The sequence below is a fragment of the Peromyscus leucopus genome, chromosome 7 (assembly GCF_004664715.2).
Source record: "Peromyscus leucopus breed LL Stock chromosome 7, UCI_PerLeu_2.1, whole genome shotgun sequence".
NCBI lineage: Eukaryota > Metazoa > Chordata > Mammalia > Rodentia > Cricetidae > Peromyscus > Peromyscus leucopus.
In genome coordinates, this window is record NC_051069.1 from 111,409,590 (window position 1) to 111,427,121 (window position 17,532).

Below are 17,532 nucleotides of genomic sequence, written 5' to 3' on the forward strand. Positions count from 1 at the left end.
TTTCCTGGAGCTCACTTGGTAGCCCAGGCTGGCCTCAAACTCACAGATATCCGCCTGCTCTGCCTCCCGAGTGCTGGGATTAAAGGCGTGCGCCACCAACTCCTGGCTGTTGTTTTCTTATTCTTGTCAGCTTGAAGTAATATAAAAATTTCACAGAAGTCATTGCTACTGAAATAAAAATACCTGTGTTTATGTGACAGTGGTATTGTGTGAAAAACCTAAAGTATTCATATTTTATTTAATTATACTTGTATATGTGTTATATATGGATTTGTGTTATCTTTCATAATTCAGAATTCTCTAATTCTCTAAACAAAATGAGTTCTGTTGAAGAATGAGTTTAGAAACTTAAGTTACTTTGTATAACACGCATCTCACCCTTCTGAGCTTTCCCAGTACTCCCTTCATCCTACCTGGTATTGTAGGCCACTGCAGCAATGTGTGTTTTATTTCAAAGCCTTCTGACTTTCATAATGTAAATTGCTGTAAATCATAGGCAGCATACTTTCAGCCTATTCCAGATTATATCCAGATGCTACAGAGGTAGAATATGAACAATTGAATTAAAAATATTTGTGCTGAGGAGATAGCTCATTGGGTAAATGCTTGCCTCACAAACATAAGGACCTGATAGCCAGATATGGTGGTATGTGCCTTTAATTCCAGCAATTGGGAGGCAGAGGTAGATGGATCTCTGTGATCTTGGTCTAGCCTGATCCAGCTTGGCCTACAAAGCAAGTTCCAAAATAGCCAGAACTATATAATAAAGAGACCCTGTCTCAAAAACAAACAACAACAAAAAAGAAATATAAGGACCTGAATTCAGATTCCTAGCACCCATGTAGAAGTTGGGTTTGAAGGTACACATCTATAAACCCAACACTGGGGGAGAGGAACAAGGTGGGTCCCAGGGGCTCACTGGCTATCCAGTCTTGCTGCAACAATGAACTACAGGTCAGTGAGAGACCCTGTCTCAAAAACATGAAGTGGGGGATACAGAGATGACTCAGCAGTTAAGAATACTTGTTGCTTTTGCAGAAGACATGGGTTCAGTTCTCAGCATCCACATGGTAGTTCACAACCGTCTGTATCTCCAGTTCTAAGGACCTGAAGCCATCTTCTGACTTTCTCAGACATCAGGCACACAAACGGCACACACACAGACTTTCAGCCAAAACATTCATATACATAAAATAAAATTTAAAAAAAAAAAAAAAACAAAAGCATGAAGTAGAAGCTGGACATGCTAGTTCCAGCACTCCGGAGGCAGAGGCAGGGAGATCTCTGTGAGTTTGAGGTCAGCCTGGTCTACAGAATGAGTTCCAGGACAGCAAGGGATACATAGTAAAATGGTGGCTCAAAAATCAGCAACAAAGAAAAATGTGGTAGAGACTGATAAAGGAAGATACCTGATGTTAGCTCTGACCACCTTGAACATGCTGAGGCAAGCGCGCGCGCGCGCACACACACACCATACTACATAAAAATTGCCTTTAGAAAACAGTGTTTTTAAATGCCCTAGTTCTTGTTTTAAAAGACACCATTAGGCCTACAGAGATGACTCCACATTTAAGATTACTTGCTGTTCTTACAGGGGACCTGAGTTCAGTTCCCAGCACCCATGACAGGCAGCTCACAACTGTCTGTAACTCCAGCTCCAGAGTATCCAACATCTCTGGCCTCTGCAGGCACTGCACTTGTATGCAAATGCACACACACACACACACACACACACACACACACACACACACACACTGTACACAATTAAAAATAATGAAACTAAATTTTTGGAAGACACCATTAAAAAGTGCAGTGTCTGCTGTGCTGATCAGCATAGGTACTGTAACAAAGTACCACAGACTAGGGGGCCTAAATAGAGATTGATTCCTGATGATTCTGGAGTCCAGAACCAAGATTCTAGCAGGTTGGGTTTCTGAGGATCCTGTTTATGTCTCAAAAGGCCACCCTCTTACTGAGTTCATGTATGTCTTTCTCTGAGTATGTAAAGAGAGTACATTCTTTGGTGTGTATGCTTATCGGGCCCCTGGCATCATTGAGGATTAGGGGTTCAGGCTATGAATCTGTCAAAGACCCAGCCAAGTTCCTAGTATAGATTTGTCAGTACTCTTCCCTTAAGAAAGGTTTGAGTGAGGTGTTTTACTGGACCAGGGCTCAAGAATACTTATATCTTTTAAGAAAATTATCTGCAGCTATAGTTAACTTTAAACTTTAAGTTCAGGTCTGGAAGTGTTTCAGGGAACACAAAATGTAAGTCATTCAGTGTATACAGTATATACAAATGTAAGTCACAGTAATAGACATGGCAGTACAAGTCTAAAGTGAATAAAAATGTGCCGTAGCAGGGCGTGTGGGGTAGCTCAGTCAGTAAAGGCACTTCCCACCAAGCCTGACCACCTGAGTTTGATCCCTGGAACATGGTGGAAGGAAAGAAGTGATTTCTCCAAGTTATACTCTTACCTCCAAACTTGCACATGTGCTGTATGCCCAAGTATGTATGTGATACATGTACACACACACACACACACACACACACACACACACACATTTAAATATAAGGAGCAAAAAGATAAAAGAGGTTGTTAGAGAGATGACTCATGGTTAAAAACACTGGTTGTTCTCACAGAGAACATGGGTTTGATTCCCAGTGCCCACATGTCAGTTTACAACTGTCTTTAACTCCATCCCCATGGGATCCAACAATCTTAGTCAGTGTTCTATTGCTGTAAAGAGACACCATGACCAAAACAACTCTTACAAAAGAAAGCATTTAATTGGGGCTTGCTTACATTAATTAGTCCATTATCATCATGAGCATGGCAGTGTGCAGGCAGACATGGTGCTGGAGAAGTAGCTGAGAGTTCTACATCCTGATCTGCAGGCAACAGAAAGAGAAAGAACCGGGCCTGACATGGGCTTTTGAAACCTCAGAGCCCACCCTCAGTAACACATTTTCTCCAACAAGGCCACATTTTCTAGTCCTTCTCAAAGAGTGCCACTCTTTGATGACTGAGCATTCAAACGTGTGAGCCGAGCCTGTCTGAGCTATTCTTCTTCAAACCACCACAAACACCCTTTTGTGGCCTCTAAGGGCAGCAGACATTGCAGATGATGCACAGACATTTATAAATTACCTATACACATAAAAATAAATATTTTTTTTCATTTTCAAAGAATAAAGAGTATGCCAGAGTGAAAACTAAAGCAGGCAGGAGTGGCTGCCACTGTTGAGAAGTCAGTGTTCACTGCTTGTCTGTAATGCTCTTCTACTTCTAGATTTCAGATTTCCAGCAAGACATTCTATCCTACAGCTGAAGAATCCTGAAACATGTGAAATATTTAAAAGAGAAAAAAATATGGGGGTAAGTCCCCTCTCCTAAAAAGTAAGAATCTTGTAAATTATAACCCATACTTAGGGAAATACAAGCAGAAGGATCCAGTCCCTTTTTAAACAGTTGCAAACACACAGATTTTGTGTGAGGATTAGGTAGGAATAAACAGCAGAGAATAAACACTGACTTAGAGGATGTTCACCAGTGACAGGCTTGAAACATAAGAAAAGGAGCCTCTGAAGCTGAAAGCTAGGAGGAGGGAATGTCAGCTGTGGAGATGTCTGCTGTATAAAGTTCAGATTTATCATTTCTCTCCTCTTGTTAATCAGAAGAACCAAGGAGAGTTTTGTTTCTAATAAATGCATCTGAAATGTGTTCTATGGTATAGCTAGCTTTCTGTGAAAGAGGAGGTGAGAGCATGAAAGAGAGGACCCCTATGTAAGCTTTTAAAGACAGATGGGTGGGCAGGGAGTCCACAAGATTACTGTGATTTCCAGTAAGTTTTGCTGTGAGCCTAAAATTGTCCTAAAAACAAGTCTTTAAAAATGTGAAGCAAGCCAGGAATGGTAGTGCATAACTTTAATCCTGGCACTCTGGAGGCAGAGGCAGGAAGATCTCTGTGAGTTCAAGGCCAACCTGGTCTACATAGTGAGTTCCAGGCCAGCTGAGACTACTGAGACCCTGACTCAAGAAAAAAAAATATGAAACCAAGCAGTCCTAGTCCTCATGGAATCTTTTATATAAGAAGTTGATATAAGTTACGGGTAGCTGTACGGTGGTGGCGCACGCCTTTAATCCCAGCACTCGGGAGGCAGAGGCAGGCGGATCTCTGTGAGTTCGAGGCCAGCCTGGGCTACCAAGTGAGTTCCAGGAAAGGCGCAAAGCTACACAGAGAAACCCTGTCTCGAAAAACCAAAAAAAAAAAAAAAAAAGTTACAGGTAAATCATTCTGAACTAGTTATTATGTTAAAGCATTAGAATACTCAGACATGTCCTCATTTGTATTCATGTTTTATGAATAACATGGAAAAGGTTTTTTTCTAATCTTCTAGGTGTTCCAGAAGCCCTTAGGGTTGGTGATACCCTACAGATACTGCAAATTTCATTTTAATACATTACGTGGCTGTGAGCGAGCACAGTGCAAATTTGTCCATGTGCCTGAGCAGGGAGATGAAAAGGTAAAAGCCCTGTGTGAGGTGGAGATGGTCTTACTGCATGCATTTTATTTGATTGTCATAATGCTCTAATAGCACAGAGTTTATTCTTTATATGAATTGTATATGTAACTCTATACAGAGTCTTGCTGTGTTTCTCAGGCTGATCTCAAATCTCTGCTGCCTCAATCTCCCAAGAAGCCCAGACTAAAAGTACATACCATAGTGCCTGGTTCGCCCACTTTGGCTTAATATTTTTGACATCTAGTTGTTAATGTTTCTTTCTCCTTACTGTGTAATAGTTAATCTTCTATTCTACATGTAAGCAAGTATTACATATAACCCTGGGGGAAAGGTATCCTGACTGTTCAGGAGTCAGGCAACACCTTGAGCTGCTAGGACAGCTCTGGCAGCTGGAGCTGCAATGGGACAGCTCAGCTCTGGAGGGAAAGGTGTCCTGCTGCCTGGAGTTGGGGTGCAGTGGGGCATGGTCTCCCCACAGGATATAGCAATCCTGCTCCTATCCTGGAGAGCCACTGCAGCTGAGATTTGCTCAACCCCCACTTAAGGGGACTTCCCAGCAGAGCTCTGCTTCTTCTCTGGCCCAAGATGTTGCTGCTTTTGCTTCACTCTGCTAAAGCGAACACCCTGCAGAAATGTAGCAATCTCCTCCGACTCAGGCGAAAAGTTACTTTTTCTGCTCCACCATGATCTGTCCCCTAAGGGACCGTCTCTGCAAGGTTTTTTCTGCTCAATCCCCTAAGGGACATCTTAGCAAGGTTCTTCTTTGTACCAGTAAATGAAGATCTTTCTTTTGAGAAAGAGATTTATTTGGAAAGGAGGAGTCCAGGAGAGAGGCTGCCTCTAACTGGGTGGTAAAGAACAGCCACCAGCTGAAAGGGTGGGGTGGTTTGTATAGGATCTCTTGGGGACAGAGTTTCTCCAGGGAGAAGATTTTTCTGTCCATGAATTGGTTAGTTTTTTTTCTGCTCAGAGATTGGTTAGTTTTGTTGGTCAGGGGAAGAGATGGCCCTGATTTCAGAACCTAACTGTTTCCTTCACTGGCCTTTCTTAGCTTTTTGGTTCTAATTCTAAGACCAAGGCATATTTCTTTCACTGGTTCTGATTCTAGGGACAAAGTGTGTTTCTTTGGCACTGGTTTCAGAGTCAGGACATGTTTCTTTGGTTCTGGGTTTGGGGATAAAGTGTTCATTTCTCTGGCTCAGGTCCCAGATTTAGGCTGTGTTTCTTTCACTGTTTCTGGGCTCCAGGTCAGGGTGGTGTTCTTTAGCTAGCCCCTTCTCCCTGCACCACAAGTTTATCAAAATTAACTGTTAGTGAACATTAAGGTTGATGGACATTTGCATTGTTTCCCTGTTTGGATAACACAACAGTGATACTCTTGGCATTCTTTTCTTGTCTCCTGGCAAACATGCTTACGCCATAGGGACTGCCTATGTTCAGTCCCAGTAGATACTGTGGAATGGGTTCTGAAGTGGCTGTTCCAGGTCACACTCACAGCTGTGTCAGAGCGTTCTGGTTGCATTCCAACCTTGTCAGCTCTTGGTGACATCACAGTCATGGTGACCATTTGCCAGACACAGTGGCACACACCTAAATTTCAGAACTTGGGAGGTGGAGGCAGAGGTCAGTCTAGTACACATTTCAAGCCTGTGAATTAACTTGAATATCAACTTTTATTTTAAGCTCTAAGCTCATAACTTTCTGTTTTCTTGTAAAACATGTAAAGGTGATTTAATATTTTATGACTTTTGTAGATCTGCATGGATGTTTTTAGGAAATACATAAGTCTCAATGAGCAGCGTTTGCTACAGCGAGCAGGTATGGAATGACTGAATGATAATTACAGATTCCTGGGAGTGGCTCCACACGTGTGCTGTTGTGTCAGCAAGTGTTAAAATTAGTCCAGAAAGGTAAACGTGCTTGCTGTGAAAACCTGGCAGCCTGAGTTTGATCCCTGTATCCCCCTAAATGTGGAAGGAGCCAAATCCACAGTTGTCCTCTGCCTTCCACACTCGCACCCACACAGATGCATCATGCATATACATACACAATAATTTTTAATTAAAAAATAAACTAAAAATTTATTTTCAAACTAAGTATAAAAAATGAATGTCGCCTAAGATTGGCTCTGTTGGCCTTAGAAATTATTAAAAATAAAATCTATGTCTGTCTAACAATGTAACACCCTTATGTACTAATATTTCTTGACTTAGAAATTTCATTTACATATGTAAAAGAGAAAGCATCTTGCTCATCAGCCATTAGCTCTCTATGCAAGGCTCCTTTAGATCCTGACTCTTCCCTCTTTATCCTTCTTTTTTCACATTTGCCCTCATTGCCAGGGCAGCATCCTGTCAGTTCTGTACAGCTCCATCAGTGAGGTCTGTGCCGTGCCTCATTCCTGCTGGCACCATGCTGTCTGTCTAGAGTACTCTTCCATCGTTTATCTTCCCGTGACAAATAGCTGGGTAGCCTTCAAGGTTCTATTTTTACCAAAAGGATTGCCTTCTCTGTTAGCCCTTGTCTGAGTCCACAGCTTCACCTCATTCCTTGCCTCCATCCCCTCACAGTGCTGGATTATGAGCCCTAAGAGGATAAGAACCAAAGTTTATACATTTGTCCCCTGACACAGCCACTAAAGCCACACAGCATAGTAGTAATAGAGCATTACAGCTCCATGTTCATCGTCTTCAGTCTCATTCCTCTGAAAACATCCAGGGCCCTCATGTCTAATAAAGAAGTTGGTTAGTTAGAGGCAATAGGACCCAATGTGGGAATGAATGATCCAGGGACTGTGACAGCCAAGAAGTTAGATGGGATTAAATGTAGGTGAGTTTCCAAGTTTCAGAAACAATTCTAAAGCCTGTGAAAAGAGAAGATGTTGTTTGAATCTTAGATGGCCTTTTAATTAAAAAGAAAAGAAAACAAAAAAACAAAACACAAACAAAAACAGAGCCAGATATCAGGGTGAAAGCTGAAAGATCAGAGAAGCAGAACAGCCAGCCACTAGTTCTTACCTCTACAAAATCATCAGTCTCTTTAGAGTGAGTTCCTATTTCCTCGTGCCTTATATACCTTTTTCTGCCCTGCCCTCACTTCCTGGGATTAAAGGTGTGTGTGCTTCCCAGCACTGGGGTTAAAGGTGTGTATGCTTCCCAGCACTGGGGTTAAAGGTGTGTGCCACCACTGCCTGGCTCTGTTTCCAGTGTAGCTTTGAACTCACAGAGATCCAAAAGGATATCTGCCTCCCAAGTGATAGGATTAAGGGTGTGTGCCACCACTGTCTGGCCTCTGTGTCTAATCTAGTGGCTGACTTTGTCCTCTGATTCTCTGGCTTTATTGGGGTATACAATATATCACCACAAAGGACAGGATGGGAACTATGGGAAACTCCTCAGATATAAAACAATGTAAGTCAGTGGCCATGAGAAAAACATCTGAATTTAGTTGGGTATGTGTGTGAATCTATTTGTGTCTGTGTCTTACAATGTATCTCTTCAAGGTAAATTGCAAGGGACTTGGAGAGATGGTTCAGTTCTTAAGAGCATGCACTGCCCTTGCAAAGGTCCAGAGTTTGGTTCCCAGCACTCATGGTGGGCGGGTGATAACTGCCTGTAACTCCAGCTCCTGGTGATCCAGTGCACTCTTCTGGCCTCCTCAAATATTTCATATTCACAAACCCACACACAAACATACATGTACACATAATTAAAATAATTAAAAATAAAATGGGATGGGCCATTGGGGCACACACCTTTAATCCCAGCACTTGGGAGGCAGAGGCAGGTGGATCTCTGTGTGTTCGAGACCAGCCTGGTCTACAGAGCAAATTCCAGGACAGCCAGAGCTACATAGACAAACCTTATTACATGATATTTTTAAACCTGCTTAACATTGACTTTTCAGTTTTGCTGAACTTTTTCATTATCTAGTGACTTCCACAGTATTGGGTAATTCAGAGAGTAATGAGCATTTGTGGTTGAAATAACATAAAACTAAAAGTGATTTTTGCTAAGGCAATTTTAGCTAAAATGTGAAAATTTGGACTAGGAAATTTTGCAATGGGAAAAAGATGATAAGGTTATCTCAGTTGATTTTAGTAAAATTAATGTGGAAAAGTGAAAATAGTTTAAGTGTTATACAGAAAATAGGTTAAGGAACTGGATGGACAGAACCCTGTGGGAGTAAGGCTCTGAGGAGGAGTAGGCATTGAGACCATGGTAGCCTTCATACTCTGCAGACTGATGCTGAGCATGCTTGCTTGACTTCTGATGTCACTACCATTTTGACCTTTTGCTTTCATTTTCATCAGTTATTTCTGACATTTCTGGTTCCTTTCAAGGAATGAATTTATATAATATCTTTACAGAAAATCCATCTATTTTTCTGTCTTAAGAGCAGCAAATGACTAATTTTATTTTTCATTTTCAGCACACATATTTCTGGAGTACTACAGAAAGTTTCCCCCAGGGATACACTTCAACTTACAAGTGCTAAATGACCTTCTGATTTCTTTACTCAAGCATTGTTTATTGAAAGAAGTCTTTCAGATCGTGAAGCTCAGCATAATGACTAAAATGCTGGTGAGTAATCTGAAATTCATGAGCACCAACTCTGCTGGTCTCATCTTTGTGTGTTAAGTTAGCACTTAAATTTCTGCCTGTCACAAACTCCTCAGAGAATACATTTTCCAGTGTAAATGAAGTTGAGAAATTTAAGGTGCACTAAAGACATGGAAGTAAGTGCTATTCTTGTTTGTTTCTTTTATCCAGCCTGCTCTGAAAATATTACTGAAAATATTTGAGTATGTGGCAGCTATGAAGTTAAGGAGTGCTGTGCCTGCTTTAATTGATATTCTTTGCAAGGTATGATTTTTAATCTCTTTTATTCTCTGATAGGGAATAACAAAAAGAGACTGTTTCCACATAATTATTTATCTGTCTTTTATTCATGTTCTACTTGATTGAGAACTCATAAATGTTATCTTTTTCTCCTGAAATAGCTCAGAAGCATATTCCAGTGATTGACTTCCCCTTAAATATTCTACATATTCAGATGACTGCTTTCTTACTGTAAATTATCTTCATCTCTATTTCTTAATTATAGCTAAAAGAATTCTTTCTCAGACATATGTAAGGTCACAATAAAAACATCAGTATATAAATAGAAAATTGTAGTTAGAAATTGGTTTTAAAATGTGACATTAAGCAAAATGAGGAATAAGAACTTTTTAATGCTCTCCAAAAACACACATTAAAAACTTAATATGTGTGTATGTATGTGCACATGTGGAAACTAGAGGTCAGCATCACTTTCCACCTTATTTTTTGAGACAAGGTCTCACACCAGGACCTGGGGCTTACCTGTTTAGGCCAGACTGCCTAGACATCAAGACCCAAGGAATTCTGCATCTACCTCCCTGGTACTGGGATTACGGCAGATGCTGCTGTGCCCAGCTTTTTACATGGGTGCCGGCGATCCAAACTCAGGTCCTCATGCTGTGTAGCAAGATTTGACCAGCTGCGTTATATTTTCCAACCCCCAAAGTTTAACTTTTGTTGAATGCTTCAAAATACCTGACACACCCCAACCAGCCCTGGATAAAAACAGGTATGGTGACACATGTCTATAATCCTAGCCCTCCAAAGGTGGAGGCAGGGGAAGCAGGAGTGAGTTTGAGGCCAGCCTGGGCAACATGAGTCTCAACTACGGCACTACAGAGAACCAGAGACTGTCTAACAAAGACAGTGATTTGGGTTACCTTGGGGGTGTTCTGCAGAGGTTGTTGGTTCCACAGTTAGTATGGAGCCATTATTCCTAAGAGTTGCTCAGTGCAGTATCAGTATCCCTGTAAAGACTTTTTCAGGGTCCAGCAATGGCAGTATCATGTTTCCTTAGATGTCTTTGCTCCTGATACCAGCAGTATAACATACCCCATCCAATTAACCTACAGACCATGGAGAAAACAGAAATTCAGAGTTTATTTTATGTTCATAAATAGGCTGTTAACCAAGTTTGTCAAGAAATAATTTATACTTGCCCTGGTATTTGAGCACTTATTAAGGATAGATTTTTTTTTTTTTTAAAAGATAGGGTCTTATCATATAGCTCTGACTGCCTGGAACTCACCACGTAGACCAGAGTGGCCTCAAACTCACAGAGAACTGCCTCTCTCTTAAGTCCTGGGGTTAAAGATGTGAACCACTACAACCAGTTTCTGGGTAGATTTTAAGGGAACCAGTTACCAGGTAGCTAATTTGTTCTTTCACAGTTTAATTTATAGTTGGCTCTGTCCCATCACAGCGTGGAAGGGAATGCAGACACCAGCAGGCAGTGTTTGAGATGTTACCGAGAACAGGAAACCCTCATGGTGCTTCTGTCTTCTGTCATGAAGTTCAGTGGGTTGAGGGGAGGAGCTGTTTTCCTTTTTAAGAATAAAATTGACCATGCTTCACATCCAGAGGAGCTAACAGAAATAGTTCAAGGACTTGAGTTTGTAACAGGCAGGAAGTAGTTATTTGTAGTTTTTCACCAAAACAGTTTCCAGTTTGTTTAATCAGCCGGCTTAGAAAGGAGTTTCTAGGACCTGCTCAGAATCCACCATCAAATTTAAGGCGGTTTTCTACAAGTCCAAGATAGGAGACCCCTGTGACTTTTTCCTCTTCCCTTTACTCAGAGAAAGGCTGTCTCACCTCAGCTTTAAGTTCTTAAGTCCGACTGGCACCTCACATGAAAACGTAACTTCTCCACCCCTGCTGTTCTGTCATCCCATCTGTTGGGGTTTCTGCCGCTGAGATAGGACACTGGGGAGGAGAGGGTTTGTTTCCGCTTACAGACCCGACCAGGAGCCGTCATGAAGGGACATCAGGGCAGAAACTTGGGGTCTGGAACTGGAGCAAAAGCCATGGAAGAAGCTGCTGACTGGCTTGCTCCTCATGACTTACTCAACCTGATTTCTTATAGAGCCCAGGACCACTTGCCCAGGAGTGGTACCATCCACAATGGGCCGGGCCTGCTCACATTAATCACTAATTAAGAAATGGCCCACAAGCTTGCCTGTAGAACAGTTTTGTGGAGGTATGTTCTCAGTTGTAGTTTCCTCTTCTCAGATAAGTCCAGTTTGTGTCAAGTTGACAAAACAGACAAACAAATATAACAGGATGCCACCCCAATTTTTAATTCCCACTACTCTCTTCAAATCTAGATGAGGGAGGTAAGGCATACATTCTCTCAAATGTTGAAAACATTTTGAGGAGGCTGAGGACAGTGCTCAGTAGGTAAAAAGTACTTGCTTCACCTTCAGCTGAATCAGTCTCCCAGTCCTGGAGGAGCACTCCATGGCCTAGTTACAGGATCTTTAGCAGAAACCACCGTAACCTCAAGCCTTCCCAACCTCTCAGAATAATAACTGGATGACTGTCTCCCGTTCATCCATTCTCATACTGGAGGCATCAGATATTCCATCCGCACTCTCCATTCAAGCTGAATGGTACATGAAAAGGACAGGAAATGAGGCATGTCAGAATTAAATATCTGACTGTGTGGACAGTCAGCTACCTACGTTGTTAATTTATTAAGTAAAGACCAGTTCTTCCATGGCAAGTGACATCTTCCTGATGAGGCATGTGACGTCAATGCCAGAGCTGCACTGGAACAGACAGTGCCAGATAAGAGTTATACAACAAAATAGTCTTGGCGAATGAGAAGAAAATTCAATTTTTATGTTCAAAAATATCATTCCCATGTTTGTTTTAAATTCTTAAGATATCTTTCTGTGGTTCTCAAACACTTGAAGAAATTATGCTTTGAACTTTGCTAATAAGTTTTGATGCCCCTGTCCCATGTTTTACTCCGTCTGTCACTGTCTTGGTTATTTCTCACATTGACTTACCAATTATTTCACATTTTACAAGAACAATTACTGTTTCTCCTGCAGTTCATTGATGCTGGGATGGTGCCTGACTCAGAGCATTTGAACTATATTGTCAAGCTTTTGTACCAAACACAGGCATCCCAACAAGACATAGCTGCAGTTCTGGAAGCCAAATCCAGGTAAGATGGGAGCCTGATCAGGTCTGTATCTTGGGGGGGACCCAGAGAGGTGAAGGCAGAGCACTTTTAAATACTCCTATCTCAGGAGTGAACTTGTCCCGTCACAAGCCCCTTCCTGCCTCTGTCCACAGCTGACCTTTGTCGACCTCTACTTGGTTCCTCATTTAACCTTAGTGTCCACGCAGGGCAAAGGAGCTTCTCTTAGCTCATGTTTTACTGCATACTTAATTGCACTTAATACACTTTAATGTGCATGCAATTTTTTTTTCCCTCCCTGGCTCACTTCCTGTTAGCTTGGTGCTCTCCCTTCTCCCTCATTGCCTATGTCTACTCAGTTTATGAGGCCCCAACCACTTATTTACTCTCTGAGTATACTGCCATAGGATTGGGGTATCCCTCCTTGGGAGAGCACTTGCCTGGCATGTACAGGGTCCTAGGTTCCATCTCTAGCCATGTAAAAAGCAAACAGCTAGTACTGCAATATATCTATATTGAGAAAAGGGAAAGCAAATTTTGTTGGGGTTGGAGAGACAGTAAAGTACTTGCCACATGAGTGTGAGAGCTTGCATTCAATCTCTAACATTCATATAAAAGCTGGTCATAGATACTTGTAATCCCAGCGCTGGGGAGACAAAGACAGGTAATCCCTGGTGTCAGCTGAATAGCTAGCCTTGCTTATTTAGTGAGTTCTGGGTTTAGTGAGAGACCTTATGTCAAAAACCAAGGTGGGTTGTGCTGTGCCTTGCTGGCCTCAGGAACTTGAACATGACTGGGTGGTAAGAGAATGAAGAAAAGGCAGACAGACAGACAGACAGAAATATCCTGGATCAGTGGTCTGGGCTCTTTGCTAGAGAAACCTCAGCATACCAAAAACTCAGCATATTTATTATATATGATAGGTTATTATACACAGATTAAAAGGAGGCAGGGTTTATGGCACACAGCTGGATCAAGGAGGCAGGCTTAACTAATCTCAGTAGGAGCAGTCGCTGTAAGGAGAAGTCTTCAGGTGTAAACATCCAAGGGGAGAAAGCTATGGTAGACATTTTCTGCACACACTACCAGCATCCACACATGGACAAGAAGGGAAGGTTTTGCCATTTCCCTCTGAACCCTGCCCTGAGGAAAAGGCTTTGCCATTCCTCCATGGGTCTGAGACTGTGGGCTTCCTCTGCTCCCTAGCAGGACAGAGTCTGAGGAATAACACCTGAGGTTGACCTCTGCGCACCACCTCTCACCCCCCACACACAGTTGTTTAAAAGAAAAAGGCATAGACACAAATTGTAAATATCAGGAATGAAGGGGTCAGTGCAGATCCTCCCACCACTGAAAAAAATTGCTGTGAATATCCAATGTGTATGAAGATGATGAAATGGAATGATTTCTAGATCTAAATAGTTGTATAAATTATAGGAAAAAATCTAGTCCACAATTTAAAAGCTTCTAAAAAAAAAAAAAAAAAGGCATCCTTGGGCTGGAGAGATGGCTCAGAGGTTAAGAGCACCGACTGCACTTCCAGAGGTCCTGAGTTCAATTCCCAGCAACCACATGGTGGCTCACAACCATCTGTAATGAGATCTGGCGCCCTCTTCTGTATACATAATAAATAAATAAATCTTTAAAAAAAAAAAAAAAAAGCATCCAAGGGCCAGATAGTTTTTTCTTGAGAAGTATACTCATTTTTAAAAGATGAGACTGAGTGAATTTACATATAATTACAGAAAATAGAAAAGGAGAGAATAATATTTATTGGACTTTTTTTTCTTTTTGTGGTTGGTTTGTTTGTTTGTTGTTGTTTGTTTTTGTGTTGGTTGTTTGTTTTGTTTGCAGCCATATCTCATATGTAGTCAGTGCTAGGCCTGAATTCCTAATCCTACCTCTATCTCCCAATTGGTAGGATGTGCCACTATGCTTAGCTTATCAAGATTTTTGAGTCAGGTATTACCCTTATACAAAAAACAAAATGGGCCCATCATAGTGGCACATACCTTTAATCCCATCACTCAGGAAGCAAAGGCAGATGGACCTCTGTGAGTTTGAAGCCAGTGTGACCTGTATAATGAGTTCCAGAACAGCCAAGGCTACATAGTGAGACCCTGTCTCAAAAAGTAAAAATTAAAAACTAAAGTGGATACAAGAAATCAAGAGATGCCAGGTGTGGTGCCTCAAGACCTGTAACCAGGCACTTGGATAACAAAGGCAGGACGATCAGAAATTCAAGTCTAACATTGGCTGCATAGCAAGGTTGAGGTCAGCCTGGGTTACATGAGACCCTGTCTACAAAAAACAGAAAAAGAAGAGCTGTTGATCCAGAGCAGTGCCTCAGTAGTGAAGAGCACTGTCTGTTTTTCCAAAAGACCCAGGTTTGATTCCCAGCACCCAAGTGTTGGCTCACAACCATCTGTTACTCTAGTCTAGGGAATCTGATTCCCTCTTCTGGCCTCCAAGGGCGCCAGACACTCACATGGTGCACATACATATAGACAAACCATGAACACACATAAATTGTTTTAATTTTTAAGAGCTATAAACCAGTATCTTTCATGATCTTAAATGTAAAATCCCTCAACAGATTAGAAATGAAGGACAATTCTTTATCTTAGTAAAGAGTGCTGTAACAAACCAACAGACATACTTGAATAAAGACTGAAGGTTTTTCTTCAAGATTGAAAGCCAAGCAAGACAATGCCCATACTTCTATCAAGATCATTTGCCCACACCTTCTAGCCAGTGTAATAAAAAGTGAAAATTAAAGGTGTACAGATTGGAAGTAAAATAATGCCCTGTACTTATAGGTGACATGAACTCCAAACCTGTGTGACAAAGAACCTCCCAAAAACAGCTCTAATGAATGAGTACAGCAAAGCTGCAGAATAAAGGCCAGCCCACAGATCAGCCATGTTTCTACACAACAGCAGTGAACCTAGGAACCAAAACCTAAAGCAGCACTGTTGACAGTAGCTCAGAAAACTAAATGCTAGGTAAAAGCTTACAGAACATGCTCGACTTGTATACTGGAAGCCATGACATGTTGAAAGAAATTAAATAAAGAAGCATACTATTTTTATTAATTGAGAGACTCAAAAGAGGTATCAATTTTCCTTAAATGCATCTATTGGTTTAATTGAATTCTAAGCTATGATATTTATAGAGAGAAAAATAATTCATTCTAGCTGGACATGGTGGCGCATATTTATAATACCAGTAGACTATATTACTTAGATATTTTGTAATACTTAGAAGGCTAAAGCCAGAAAATTAGGAGCTGGGGCAAACAAGTTGGCTCAGCACTGGCCACCAAGCTTGATGAGCTGAGCTCAGTATCCAGAATGCACGGTCAAAGGAGAAACTGACTGCTGCAAGTTGGCCTCTGACCGTCACATGTGTGCTGTAGCATAGGCACACCCACATAAAATACACCTATAGACTAAGCATACAAAATAAATAAATGTTTTTTAAAAAGAATTCAGCTGTAAGTAATGTTTAGGGTGTCTTCTATGCATTAGGTTTTCTCAGGCCTTGTGTATATTTAAACTATAGAACAGACAGGAACACTGGTGACTTAGGAGTGAAATACGCATAATCAACTCTCTTCTGTCATTGAAGGTTACGAGTGAGGCAACTGAAAAAGAACTGGAAGTGTGATTTAGACTCAGCCTTGAGTGAAGTGGAGGTATGACATTTATCTTCAAAGACATTGCTGGGCTCTAAAAACCAGTAACAAAGTATCTGAATAATTAGGAAGAGCTTTAGAAACATCACTGGTAGAGAAAATGCTAAGAGAAGTCTAGTAGTTATATTTTTAAAGATTAATATTTTGAAAAACTAACATCTGAATTTCTAGGGCTGTAGGCTGAAGATGGAGCTTGGCAGGAGATCATTTGCCTAGTGTGTACAGAGCCCTGGGTTCTAAGGCCACTACCTCCCCCCCCACACACACACACATACACAGAAAGTAAGTCTAGGGTTGTGAATTATTTTAAATTAATCCTGTTGGTAACTTCCATTTCACGGTTAGCTTGTATTCATCTAAAGCTTAGGAGATGTGTGGCTCTAGTGCAGTGCGGTGGCTATGGCTCTGAACTGACAGAGGAGGACCACAGTGCACTCTCCTGGCATTGGAAATAAGAAAGAGGGAGGGATGAGAGAAATGGCTCAGTGGAGCTCCACCACCCAGGTCAGGTGGCCCACAACTACCTGTAACTTAAGCTCCCTGGGACAGACCCTTCTCCAGACCTCCAAAGGCACCAGCATGCATGTGTGTATACCCACACATAGACATACACATAAAGGGGGGGTCTTAAAGATGGCTCTACTCTTCCTATCCATCATGTGCCCTCTCATTGTTGATGTAGCATGATGTGACCTTGAAACAACCTTTGCACTGCCACAGAAAGCTTGTCTTAGTTTTGGCAGAAAATAGGAGACAGTGAGTTTACTGAAATTTCCTTTGTGGGCCCCAAATCTTAAATGACCAAATGATGGTAATAATGTGCTCCCTCTAAAAGCAGCAAAGAGTCGGGCGGTGGTGGCGCACGCCTTTAATCCCAGCACTTGGAAGGCAGAGGCAGGCGGATCTCTGTGAGTTCGAGGCCACCCTGGGCTACCAAGTGAGTTCCAGGAAAGGCGCAAAGCTACACAGAGAAACCCTGTCTCGAAAAACCAAAAAAAAAAAAAAAAAAAAAAAGCAGCAAAGAAAGCGACACACTGCCACAGAGATGCTCATGCACCTTGGTGACAGTGGTTCTCATGAAGTTCTCGGAGCATTTGAGTAACTGAATAGTTACAGCATGTTCAGTGCTGTCTGCAATTAACAGACTCTGCTATAGTAAGAAAAGAGGAACTTCACTGTTGTGTTACTGAATGCTGCTTATCAGGTTTTCAATTCGCAGGCTTAGTTATACAGATTTCTGTGTATCTTCAGGTACTTATCTGATAGCATGTGCTTGCAG

General features: G+C 41.6%; 1 protein-coding gene across 1 annotated transcript in view; it reads left to right on the forward strand.

The window, feature by feature from the left end:
* Topaz1 (testis and ovary specific PAZ domain containing 1) overlaps positions 1 to 17,532 on the forward strand; it is a 55,406-nt gene that overhangs the window by 24,138 nt on the left and 13,736 nt on the right. The window contains exons 7-13 of the mRNA XM_037208068.1: positions 3,295 to 3,380; positions 4,403 to 4,528; positions 6,283 to 6,346; positions 8,960 to 9,111; positions 9,301 to 9,393; positions 12,465 to 12,580; positions 16,187 to 16,253. Of these exons, the coding sequence (XP_037063963.1) occupies positions 3,295 to 3,380; positions 4,403 to 4,528; positions 6,283 to 6,346; positions 8,960 to 9,111; positions 9,301 to 9,393; positions 12,465 to 12,580; positions 16,187 to 16,253 (704 nt within the window). The remainder of the gene's footprint in view (positions 1 to 3,294; positions 3,381 to 4,402; positions 4,529 to 6,282; positions 6,347 to 8,959; positions 9,112 to 9,300; positions 9,394 to 12,464; positions 12,581 to 16,186; positions 16,254 to 17,532) is intronic.